The 12,387-nt window shown below is 42.5% G+C and overlaps 1 protein-coding gene across 2 annotated transcripts; it reads left to right on the top strand.

The window, feature by feature from the left end:
* The first annotated feature begins 1,888 nt into the window (after window positions 1-1,888).
* On the top strand, window positions 1,889-11,948 carry LOC135483836 (coiled-coil domain-containing protein 40-like). 2 transcript variants are annotated; one of them, XM_064764894.1, is made up of 17 exons: window positions 1,889-2,012; window positions 3,463-3,565; window positions 3,961-4,555; window positions 4,781-4,951; window positions 5,219-5,412; window positions 5,605-5,688; window positions 5,840-6,059; window positions 6,232-6,389; window positions 6,608-6,852; window positions 7,140-7,383; window positions 7,597-7,779; window positions 8,131-8,376; window positions 8,720-8,933; window positions 9,294-9,555; window positions 9,804-10,113; window positions 10,478-10,636; window positions 11,052-11,948. In XM_064764894.1, exons 2-17 carry the CDS (start codon window positions 3,515-3,517, stop codon window positions 11,298-11,300), a joined length of 3,585 nt encoding a protein of 1,194 aa, XP_064620964.1. In that variant the 5' UTR covers window positions 1,889-2,012; window positions 3,463-3,514; the 3' UTR covers window positions 11,301-11,948. The 2 variants fall into 2 exon arrangements, with proteins under 2 accessions (XP_064620964.1, XP_064620956.1); XM_064764886.1 differs by lacking the exon at window positions 1,889-2,012 and adding an exon at window positions 2,993-3,019.
* The last annotated feature ends 439 nt before the right edge of the window (window positions 11,949-12,387 follow it).

The raw sequence follows: 12,387 nt of genomic DNA, 5'->3' as shown, positions 1-12,387 counted from the left end.
GAAAGACAGTTGGTTACGCAACACAAAAACAAAAAAAACCCCGAGGGTCAACCATTGAACTTTTGAGATATGTTGAATGTTGCACAAATCAGCGAAAAACGCACCAACTGACACTGGACCAACATCCCAAGTTCAGTGTACACATACGTCGGCAACAACAGTAAATGCGTAGTTTCTTGTTAGCCGCCTATTGAGTAGCGCTCTAGGTTTCAGAAACTCCAACAAAACATATCTTTGCCAAAACAACTGCTGAATCAACACTGACATACTGTGAGGACCGAGAAATCAATGATTAGGTACTACAGTTAGCGGTTGGCCGCGCATGAATACAAAAAGTCCCTAATGAGAACTTAATGTCGGGAAAATAGCACGTGGCTGGCTTTGGCGCTAGTTGTAATGGAATTTTTAAACTATTTTAAAACTTTTCGTTTACTTTCAGTTGATGGCAGTGTCAATGAAAATCAGCTGAGATATTATCACCAGATTTTGAACAAGATTCTTTCTCATGTGAATTCATACCCAAAGTCATAAAAAATATAAATTTCTCTTGTTGACTTCAACGTTTGGTTAAGTGTCATGACACCTTCGCTCCCTCACGAAAGTGATGAGATCCCGGATAAGATGTCGAAATGGCCAGCAATTAGTGTCATGACACCTCTCCCTCCCTTCCACTCACTAAAGTGATGAGATGATGAAATGGTCAGCAATAGTGTCATGACACCTCTCCCACCCTTCTACTCATTACCAGACAGAATTGAACAGTCATATTAAACAAGTCATTTATTTCAAAAGATATACATTAAATGCTACAAAATGAAATAATGAGACAACCCAGGGATTACAAGTAGAAGTACAAGAGGTGACTCCTTCTCCTTCTACACCACTGCATTTCGTGATTAAGGGCTCCTGTTTTCTGCAAAATAAAGTTGATCAAAGTATTCATTTCCTGCCATGGCATATCTCACCATCGGTCATTGTCATCCATGTCTACATCACATCCACTAACGGACTTTTAACGATACCAAGACCTTCGACACTCGCTCGAAAGCAGAACTCGTTGGCTGTGGTAAACGAGAAGTCTCCGGTCTTTCACAGCCGGCGGCTGGTGTGAGCATCTTGACCCTCAAGCCTTGGAGTCACTCCACCGACATGGACTCCGTTACACCAACGGACCAATTAACTCTGATGGTTCAGAATGGATGTGAGGGGCGAAACAGTCTTCTGTCTTGTATGACTTGGGCCCCGCCATGTCTTTCATGACGTCGGCCCCTGTCTCTCACAACCTGTTGCTGGTTAAGGCAGTATCTAAAACCCCATACCACATACCACATACCCACATACCCACATGCCAATTTTTTCCAGGTGGGGCAATCCAATGACGGCTGAAGCTTTTATAATAAGCCTGGCAAGATTGGATCACTCATTTTTAGTTCGTCTTACCCAGGAGACAGGAGTGTTGAATGGACAACCCATTAAGTGACCCGACCGAATCAAGTCTGATATCATGCTATCAAAGTTGGCAATTGTATTCTGTTTCGAATGATTGCAGGTTTCGAAACAATTGATTTACACGACACTGAACCATATTTTATACTTGGTTGTAGAAGGAATTGGGGAAATGATTTTTTTAAAAATCGTCGATATAAAATGCATTTACATCGTCTTTTGGCTTACGGAACCTGCCTAATGCATTTCCACAGCTCAGCATATGTACATGTACAAGTATGTATGCTAAAGCAAATCCAACATTTTAACAATGCCTGTCATATTGATCATTGACAGAACAAAGGTCTCGGTTGAGCAGATAACTACTAGCCGGCCTGGTTCAAGGGGGTGCCCGGATGCTGTTACGTCAAATGTATTGTCTTTGGTCATGATCGGCCGCGGTTGATTTGAACGCCAGTCGGTTGGTGTGTGAGATGCGGAGAACACCGCAGGAACACTTTCTCCGATTTCAAACGTAAAAATGCCTTCAAATTTTCCGAAACAAATCAAAACGGCTGCAGCAGAAGGTAAGACACAGTATCTATTCCTGATAAAGGTATACGGGGTTGGTTTCAAAGGGTTTTTATTGTAGAAATAGTCATACAATCAAGGCGGGAATGAACTGCGCAGTTTGAAATTTCAAGCCAGACATGTTGAATTATGTACATCACTGCACTTCATGTACATGTTCAACGGCAATTTTAATTGCCATCCCTAATCAAATACCATTTGTCTAATTATATGTAAATTGACGTAAACAGTTAACAGTTTTAAATTCAACAACAATTCATGGCTGCCACTATCCCGACTGTGGTGTAGCACCCGACTGTAACTGGCATGAAAAGGGAATACGCTGGTTATGGATGTCAGATCGTGGTTCCCTGACCTTTGCAAACAATTTCACTGGACGTAACCCACGCGGCGACACCGAGGACCGCTGGCTGATCTATTGATATGTTCGCAGTAGGGTGTCAAAGTCGGAGAGAAGAAGAGCCACTCTTCTCTTGTAGGGGGTTCATTGGAAGTGTTTGCATTTGTTAGCCGATAAACACAAGATTTTAATCCTTCAGTCTTGGGTTTGGCGGAGAGAACTAATCTTACATAAGTCCCAGAACAATATCATATGTCTTTATGGCAATATTTATTACTGGGACCTAGTACTGTGCCGTTCTATCCAATATTCCTGGGGCTGTTGGAGAGGCTTCTTGTCTAAACAGTGCCATTCTGCCCCCTCTAAGGCATATGTTGGTAACTAATGACATCATGCAATCACTTTGGAAACGCATTTTAAAATAGATGTAACGTCCTGTTAATGGGACACGTCATCATCGCGTACATTTGGGAAAACCTCCCCAACGAGACCTTAGCATCAACTTCGGAGGTATCCGTTCGTTTCGCTCCCTGATCTTTTCGATTTGGAGCGAAAAGGTCAGGGAGCGAAACAACCGCAATTCAACTTCGGGTAATTCCGGAAAATTTCCGAAGTGGAAACCCGTGGTAACAACAATCACATCATGGCGGACCAAGAGGATAGGTGAGACAAAAATGATGAAATAAAGCTGCCAGAGGAGCTTAAGTTCGCATTAGAAAACAGTTTTCTTGAGACATTGTTTAATATAAAGAATTATTGAATCTATGTCAACATTTTATGGACTTTCCCAATCGGTTTGGCTAAAAAATAAACGATTTTCCAACTTTTTTTCGGGCTATGGTCTCGACTTTACTCTAGTCTAATACTCAGACAGACTCAGTTGACAGTTCTGGCTTCTGCTCATCAAATCATGGGTGTATGCGACATACGAAAATAACTTGCCTGACGGGTTTTCCTGTGGTTCCGGTGGGGTAGCTTTGACAAAAGTGCTAAGAAGTAAATAATAGTGGTCATCTGACATGGTCCCTCATAAAGTCATAGCCAGGCCTATGGCTATAGGCCTACTATTACTAGTATAATTAGAAACAAATTTCATTTCTTTGCAGCGAAGAAATTCCTAAGGGTACAGGATCCCGACCTGGGTCGGCTACATCCAGGATGACAGTAGAAGGAGTTGTGACTGGTGTTACTGTTGCAGCTCTGCAGGAGGTAAAGAAAAGTACTATTCTGTCTAATCTGCCTCGATAAGTTCTAGTGCTGGTGTTCTAGTCTATTTGGTCTGGAGAAAATTGGAAGATATGACCCACTCTGGCAAATATAGACACTTGAAGTAAATTTTCTTTGAATTCAATAAATTGCTAAATTGTTTTTGAAGATATCAAAACATTGAATGGACATCATTCAAATATTCTTCTGTAGACTCATTGGCTGATTCTATAGAGTCCATTACTCAACTGTCACCGAATAACGTCAAAAATATTCAGTAGTGAAGTGATTAAAGGCAGTATTGGTGTTTTTAAGTCATAATCATAGCTAACATCTCTTTCATCATGTCAATCAGTCACTTGGCACCTTCTAAAACTGTCTGTTGGTTTTTGTTTCAGTTTGATACCGGTCACTACTCACCTGAAGGTCAGAATGAGAAGAGCTCAAGGCCTCCATCAGGAAAACCTGGTTCTCGTCCTCAGTCTGGGCGCCCAACTAGTGTCAAGTCTGGATCAAAGGCTGGTTCAAGGCCAACTTCTGCAGCCTCTAAGCCAGCATCCCGTCCTACATCTGCTGCTCAGGATCAGGGCTCTCAGAAAGCTGGGTCTGTAGCCAGTGGCAGTCACAGAGGTTCTGCTGAGAGGCTAGCATCAGGTGCCGGGACTCCAGGAGGAAGCCGAACCGGAAGTATGGAGAGATTACCATCGACCACTGGCAGTGTGAGAGGTTCTGGGTCTGGTACACCAGAGAAACCGGCTTCAGTTGCAGGCAGCGAGAGAAGATCAGCAGCAGGTACACCAGAGAAAGCCCAATCTGCTGCCGGTAGTCGTAGGAGTTCTGCTGGGCGACCTGCGTCTGCTGCTGGATCTGCCCAGGGAAGACCAATGTCTGCAGCGTCCAAGGGTAGTGTTGGATCCAAGAAGTCAGGGTCTGCTGCGTCTCAGCGTGGTGAGGAAGCCCCAGCTGGTTCAAGACCTGTATCGGCTACTTCAGGTAAGATATGGCTTACTTTTCACTATTAAATGCAAAAGGTGAACTTATGTTTGGTGAGAGTGATTGGGATGTGACATGTTTATTGTATTTGTCATAAACAACTTCATTTATCACAAATTGCCTCAATAAAATGATTTGTGCTAAAATGGCAGAGCACCTCCCATTCCTCCTTACCCAATTGTTACTATTTGTCAAACTAAGTGCCTTCATTTCTAACATTTCAAGAAGCCGCAGTTGAACCTACTGGATCACCAGCTAGCAGGTCTGCAATGTCCGCAAAGTCTGTTAGATCAGGTGGATCAGGTCGACTTGGATCTGGTAAACCTTCATCCCAGCAAGGAGATTGGCCAGTGGAGCAGGAGGCCCCTGGTGGACAAGAACCTGAGGATGAACAAGGTACTATTGGTAGCTGTTGGTTATTTCCAAACAACCTGCTTATAAAGTATGGAATGATCTATACTTTCCGATTTTGGATGTTGGATGTAAATGGAGACATATGGGGAATGAGACCATTTTCCAATCTGACAAACTGAGACAAACATGGCATTGCACTGGCAATGGCACATTGGCTTTATCGGTTATTTTGATGGGTTAAAGATTTCCTCAAAGAAATTTATCATGAATAGATTTCTCAAATTACTATGTGAGGAATTGTATTTTTAGATGACTTTGAACCTCCTGCTGAGCCAGACTACCCGATCCAAGACATGGTGCCATCAGGTGACCCTGGTGATGGTGGTGGTGACAGTGATGGCGGCGACAGCGGTGATGATGGTGGAGATTACGGTGATGAAGGAGAAGAAGAAGAAGAGAGTGATGATGGAGAGTCTGAGCTGGTCGTCCTTGACCCAGATCATGTAAGTATCCTATCTGGGTGCTTGAATAACTGAGGAACTTCTTCATGTCCCACACTTTGCTCAGATGCTTACTGTCTGTAAAAAACGACTCGAGGGACTTCCTCCCAAATGATAGAAAAACAAGTCAGATTTTATGTATGATATCTTGTCATTTGTAACATTTGCTTAACACTCAGACTTTCTCCTTTTCAGCCACTCATGAGAAGATTCCAAGGGGCTTTGAAGAAACATCTCTACAAGCAACAGGAGAAAGTCACGCTTGAACTAAGGGAATTGGTAGGTATCCTTGACTGTGTCCGCACTAACTACAACCCTGTCATACAGGGTGTCTCTTCTTCTTTGTGAAGATTGGAATTGTGCTTGCTGAGAGCCCCTTTGTCAAAAGGTGTTATCCTCAAAAACTAAAATGTATATGTTTTGTTTCTAGGTTGAGGCTTTGACTAAAAAGAGGAAAGAACGAGAAGATACTGGCGTTGACCTTTATGGCGTCCAACAGGAACTTGCTCGCTACCAGATGACCCTGGAGGGCAAACACGATGAGTACACCTCTGTCAATCAGCAGAAAAACCAAGAGGAGCAACAGCTAGCTGAAGTGCGCAGCATGTACAAACAGACACAGGGTCACTTCAACAGTGAGAAAAAGAAAAGTAAGTATGATGACGGGATCTGCTGTTACCCACAAAACGTCGGAGAATTAATTGACTCTCACAAAGGGTTTGGCCTGTGACATTACGTGATTTGAGTTTAATTTGATTGAACTGAATTTCAAGACGAATACAGTATGTTAGTACTAACAACCATTCTTGTTTATTCCTGCAGCTGCCGAACTTCAACAAGAAGTCGAGAACCTGAACTTGCGTATCTTCTACATGCATAATGCGAAAGAAGATGTGCGATCAGATATCGCTGTGATGAGAAGAGCTGCGGAGAAAGCTGAAACAGAAGTTGCTAAGTCTGAAATTCAGAAACAAAAACAGGTACGAGAACAGAGATTAAGCCGAATGTGGTTGATCAGGCATCAAAAGTGAGTAAAGCTACCTAAGTTGTCCAGCAGACATTATTTGGGAATGCTTCACTGTGCCGGTCACAACCCAGCCATTTTTAAAGATTTTGTCTTTTTGGCCAACCTGTACATGTCAGTAGCATTTGGCAAGTTTTTGAGACATTTCTAATTCTCTATCTTCAACAACTTCAGGACTTGTTTGTAGATCGTCTGGTCGAGAGAGTGGACAAGTTGAAGGAGGAGATCGCCATGTATGACGCTCAGATCACTGCCCAGTCGGAGGAGACCAAGGTTGCCAAGGAAACGTTGATGGAGGCTCAAACTGAGATTGAAGCGATTAATCTTGAGAAGAAGCAGCTGTTCCAGCAGTGGTCGAGCAGTCTGATCGGTATGAGGAGAAGAGATGAAGCTCATGCTGCTATGAATGAAGCACTCAAGTAAGTAGATTTTCAGGATGGGAAGGCTTAGTTAATGTAAATACCTCTCTATTAACGACACTATTGAGACTGAAAATGATGGCCATGATGTACGTGTAGAGGTGTCCTTAGTACAGACAGCGGTTACACTGAAAGGAAATGCTCAGTTACGGAGCAGGATCAATGTCCTTAATAGAGACGGTGTCCTGCTAACAGAGGCATCATAATTCATATTGCTGCACTACCCTTCAAAAAGCCTCCAGTCTATAGTCTAAGAGACTAACCTCGTGCAAATCTTCTGTTCACAGCCAACAACAACAGATGATCCTTTCACTTGAGACAGAGATTGACGGCTTCAAAAGACAAATCGGGAAAGAGCAAGAACAGAACGAGAAGCTGACTCTGATCCTGAATAAGACGGAGGTCGACATCGCCATGGTGAAAAAGCTGCTGGCACAGGTCCAGGCAAAGCACGAGGCTTTGAAAGCCGAGTATGCAACTTATACCAGGATGCTGCACGAGACAGAGCAGGCACTCAACAGAGCCATGACAGTAGGTTTTGAAATATTCTGTTGAGATGTATTTCAATGTTCTGTCTTTGGTTATTTGACTTGTTGCAGACTTACTTCGTCACGAGCAGGCATTTTTAACTATGGCCATCATCTTTGTTCAATGCAATGTGATAGATCTCCCCTTCTTAGCTGATGGTTTTTGTCCTCATGAATTTCTGACTCTAAACTATCTTCCAATTTTCTTTCCCTTCAGGATAAACAACTTCGTGAGAATGAAGTGAATGCCCTCCGCAAGCAGATTGAGCGAGAATACCTGGAGAAAGTCAAACTCGAGGATGAGATAATGGAAAAGATCCGGTCTCAGCTGACTATGGAGAAAGCTGCTATCTACACTGATAAACTCACAGGAAAGATGAGAGGTCGAACCAAAGAATTGGTAAGTCCCAGTATAGGATACCAAGGGGTGGGGTGGTCCAGTGGTTAAGTTGTCAGTCATATTCGTTGTTGTCATGGGTTCCGACTTAGAAGCTTGCGATGGTTGGCTTCTGACCCCATCCATCATGTGATGAAACAAGACCATGTTTACCTGCGAATAGACTCTTCTTAAACAGATTCACCTGGCCTAGAAGATGTGGAAGTAGAACTCTGATTGTGCCCAGCTTTCCTGCATCAGTAGTATGTTGTCATCTTCTGAGCTTGTGCATCAGCCCTTCATGTGAACAGTTTACTCACAAGTCTTTTTCAATGCCTACTTCTTTAATCAGTGCTATTCGGTATTGTTTTTCAGGAAGCCCAAGTAGCCCAAGTCGAGAATGAAATTTCGCGATATGCTCTTGACGTTTCGAACACTAAGTCAAGAATTGAACGTCTTGTCAAGATCTTTGACGGCCTGGATGATGAGATTCGAGTGAAGAACGAGAGTATTACGAAAAGTGAGAATGAGATTGTCAGGAGGAACGCCATCATTGAGAGAAAGCAAGGCATCATTGACCAGTTCAATAAGAAGTTGGAGCAGATGATTACAAGTGCGGGGGTAAGATCTTTATAGCGCTGGTGTCACCTCCTCGACCTGCATTCTCTCAGATGACACGCCCAAACTGAATAAGTTTCAGAATGCTTCTTTTCCTTAATCCTCGTAGTCGTAGATCTATCCTGATCCAATGCCATGTGTTGGGAATGAAATTCTGAAGAAACTCAAATGAAATAGAAACGACAGGTATGGATTCACCAGTGTTTGATGAAGCTGTATTTTGAATTGATTTAATGAGAAAATAGGCCAGGTCCTTTCAAACCATGACTGGCCAGCACCACACAGACTTCTCAATAATTCATTACAAAGCTCCCGGCCCAAAAACCAGTTTACTGTCTCTTTTTAGGGTGTAGAGGTCGGTCCATTGGAAATCCAGATCAACTCGCTCCAGAAGTCTATCGATGCACGTTTATCAGACATCGGGGAGCTGCAGCAGATGTGGCTTCGTGAGCAGAGCGAGTTGGTGAAACTGAGCAAGGAGAAGGACGTCCAGTCGACAGACGTGGAGAGACTCAAGAAACAGCTCACGATCATCTCGCAGAAAAAGATCAGAATTGAATGTAAGTCTTATGAATCATAAGAAATGATAGAAAAAAGACACAGACAAATTCAGTTTAAAAATTTGTCTAATATAAAGTCTAGGCTGTTTGTTATCAAAAGTCCTCAATTTGGTCCACCAAGTTGCTATAGCCTACTGCTTCAACTCAAGCTATAGTCTCTCCATTGGATGTGCTTAAATAAAGATGCACCCATTGATAAAAATGATACATAGGCCTCGAAATCACCAAACTGACAGGTTGGTCCTAGATTATACCTTTATTCAAAGAAAGTTTCCTAAAGGCAAACATCTTATCCAAATCAGAAAACATGAAAGTATAGGGCACCAAATCCTGATAGACCTGGCATCAAATTTCTTTTAGGTGAAATTGACAGCCAGAGGAATGAGATGGCATGTATTGAGCGCAACATCCGTAACATGCAGAATGACATGTTGAAACTGAACATGCTGCTTCACAAGGAGGCTGGAGTCAACCACGATCTACAGCAGGAGAACATCCTGACCGAGACTGACTTTATTCAGTCCCTGAAGGAAGCAGAGAAGGGATCAATCGAGATGCAGGCCCGCCTTGAGGAGCTCTCGGAAGAAAAGGAGAGATTATTGAACAGCTTGATTGAGGCCGAGTAAGTAGCAATAGGGGCATAAGACTGAATCATTTGTTATTTAGCCAGTACCTGTGCAACTGGTGAAGAAACCCTTATGCAATACCGGTAGAAACTATTAGAGACTGACAGAGAAAATGACGTTGCAATGGACTCTGAATCCTTTGACACCTTTATTAGCTTTGATGTTAGTTTTTCAAATCAATTACCATCCCAGAGAAGATGTTTGACACAATGATTTGCAACATCTGTGTTGTTTTATTTGCCAGGCGCCAAATCATGCTCTGGGAGAAAAAAACTCAGCTTGCCCAAGAGACGCGTGCAGCTGTTGACTCTGAGGTCGGCCAGGGAGAGGTGCGGGCCATGAAGGCAGAGATCCATCGTATGCAAGTCCGCTATGCCCAGCTGATGAGGCAGCAGGAGAAGATGATACAAGAGATGGAGAAGGCCGTATCTCGACGAGACACCATCGTCACTCGAGGTGATGCCCAAACAAAAATGAACAAAAAAGTCATTACAAAGGGAACATTCCAGAGACAGCTTGCAGAGACCAAAAAGAAAATTAAAAATACAATCCAGGTATGTTAGGTTTGAGTTTATACCGTTCTAATGGTCGAGTTGGTTCGCCTGTGGACAGTCTCGTCCATAGCCCAGACACCGAAGGCCACACTCATGAGACTGAGGAGTCCACCACAGACCACATCAGCTTTGGATGGGGTCGTCTGCTTGCCCTGTCACAGACACCAGGTACAATGAGTTTTTGTTACATCCCATTCAAAAAATGTGTCTTTGTCCATTACCAATCCCACATTCTACAGACTATGAGTCTTGACAACTTCATGTAAGGTTTACCACTAGACCGGCATATAGCCCCTTTGGAATGACATAAAAACACTATGCCATCTGTAACTATGCCATCCTAATGACATTGAAATTCTTTCAGGATGCTAACAGCAGCGATGCTGACATCAAAGATCTCCGCGAACATCAACAGACATTGAGCATGGAACTTGAAGAGAGACAGGTCAATTGTAATCAACTGCAGAGCAGTGCAGACACTCTCGATGGAGATGTGGAGAGGCTCATGGAACAGAAGCAAAAGGTAGGTGGAGTAAAATGACTGAGGTGTTTCGGTTTGGAGGAAGTAACTCACAGCCTTGCACATTTAATTCTTCTGGAATTGTCTTGGATTTGATGATTGTTTTCCTGTACCAGTATGTTGCACATGTAAACAGTTTGCAGACTACCTTACAGAACATTGGGTGATATGAATAAAGACTAGCAAATGCTTTTATCTAAAACTCCATGTACATTTACACAAGGCCTTTCTGTACAAAATTGTAGTAAAAGCATTTGCTTGTCTTTATTCATATCACCCATTGTCTCAGTTTGGCCAGTTGGAATACATGCCCAGCTTTTGTGTTGGTTGTATTGTACAGTACTGTATTGTTTTAAGATTTTCTTTGGTTCTGTTATCAAGCCATTCAACGGCTATATTTCTATATGTTTCTTTGCAGAATATGAGCGAGATCATATCCAAGCAACAGAAGGCGAAATATTACCAGCAAGTCAAGGACGGTAAATACATTCGCTTGTGCAAAACTGATGCTGGTCTCGATACCGAAACCACCAAGCAGACAGACAGAATGTATACTCTCAGTACGATCGTGGACAAGCTGAACCAGGAATATCCACACATCCAGACCTCGCTGCGGAAGGTTTCCGTGGCACTCGCATCACGTGGAGTTGCTGAGGATACCTCATAAAAAACAGACTCTTGCAAAAAATTGACTTTATATCAATAGCGTCCTATCTTTAAAATAAAAACCTTCATATTTTTCTCAGTTTTAATTCTGAGTTTGTTTTGAAATGCTACTCAAAAATTTAAAAGATTGGATATAAAAATCTTCCAAAAGAGTCGGGGTAACAAACAGCTTGACAAATTTATGAAGGTTTTTTGAAATCAATTGTTCAAGATCTTGTTTGTTGTGATGTACTGTACCTCTAACAGAGAAAAATAAAGTAACCATCCATGTTGTGTGAATATCTGTGATAACATTATGGAAATTTCAATGTTGACAAGGGACTTCCCTTCAAGCTTTGTTGGAACATTTCGTGAAATAGAAGATAAGGCATTGACACCCATGTTCTGTCAAGATGTTATGCACGTAGACCTGTCTGTTGTACATGTCTGAGATCCATCCGAGATTTTCAAGTGAAATTATTCAGGTGTGCCGTCCAGTGCTACAATGCAGCATCATGTAGTGTGCACTACTGTTTCTACCATTTACATGTTCTGCAAAACACCTCAGACATACTATTGTACTTTTTATTGCTTTATGAATTGTTTGTGAACCATTGTAGATATTGATGTATTTATGTATATTAAAGTGTTTCACACACTTTGTACTCCATATCCAAGCTTAGATTGCTTTTTTCAAACACCTGAAGAATGTGTTGGAGCAGTAAAAAGGGATTTTATGCAAAATAAGCTGCAGTCAAACATCCTTCGTTCAGTATGAACTCAGTTATCGGGACGAGTTTGTAACTGGTCATCCTCTACAGGGAGTCTCTTCTGCATTTACAGTGGGCTCGATGGAACTATCCGGACCCATCAGCTAATCAGTCCATAGTCTGGCTCTGTTCAACCTTCTGCTTTAGGAGGTGATGCTTGTCATGTCACAATACTCAAACCATCACCACCTGGCACCAGGCATTGTCTCCAATAGAAAGTATCCACACCACTCTAACCCACTTTCTTTCACTAAAACAGGTTCATGTCACACCAACTGTCCACTTCTAAAACCTGACATATAGGACTGGCTGGGACTTTGACAAGAATTGGGCTGCTGG

The sequence above is a fragment of the Lineus longissimus genome, chromosome 1 (genome assembly GCF_910592395.1).
Source record: "Lineus longissimus chromosome 1, tnLinLong1.2, whole genome shotgun sequence".
Lineage (NCBI taxonomy): Eukaryota > Metazoa > Nemertea > Pilidiophora > Heteronemertea > Lineidae > Lineus > Lineus longissimus.
The sequence above is the reverse complement of the archived record's forward strand: the minus strand, read 5'-3'. Positions and strand labels throughout refer to the sequence as shown.

Excerpts from the sequence above, each read along its gene's own strand:
- LOC135483836 (XM_064764886.1), top strand. The coding sequence starts at position 3,000 with ATGGCGGACCAAGAGGATAG. Across the intron at positions 4,952-5,218 it reads AGAACCTGAGGATGAACAAG|ATGACTTTGAACCTCCTGCT; the intron begins GTACTATTGGTA and ends TTGTATTTTTAG. Across the intron at positions 6,060-6,231 it reads CAACAGTGAGAAAAAGAAAA|CTGCCGAACTTCAACAAGAA; the intron begins GTAAGTATGATG and ends TTATTCCTGCAG.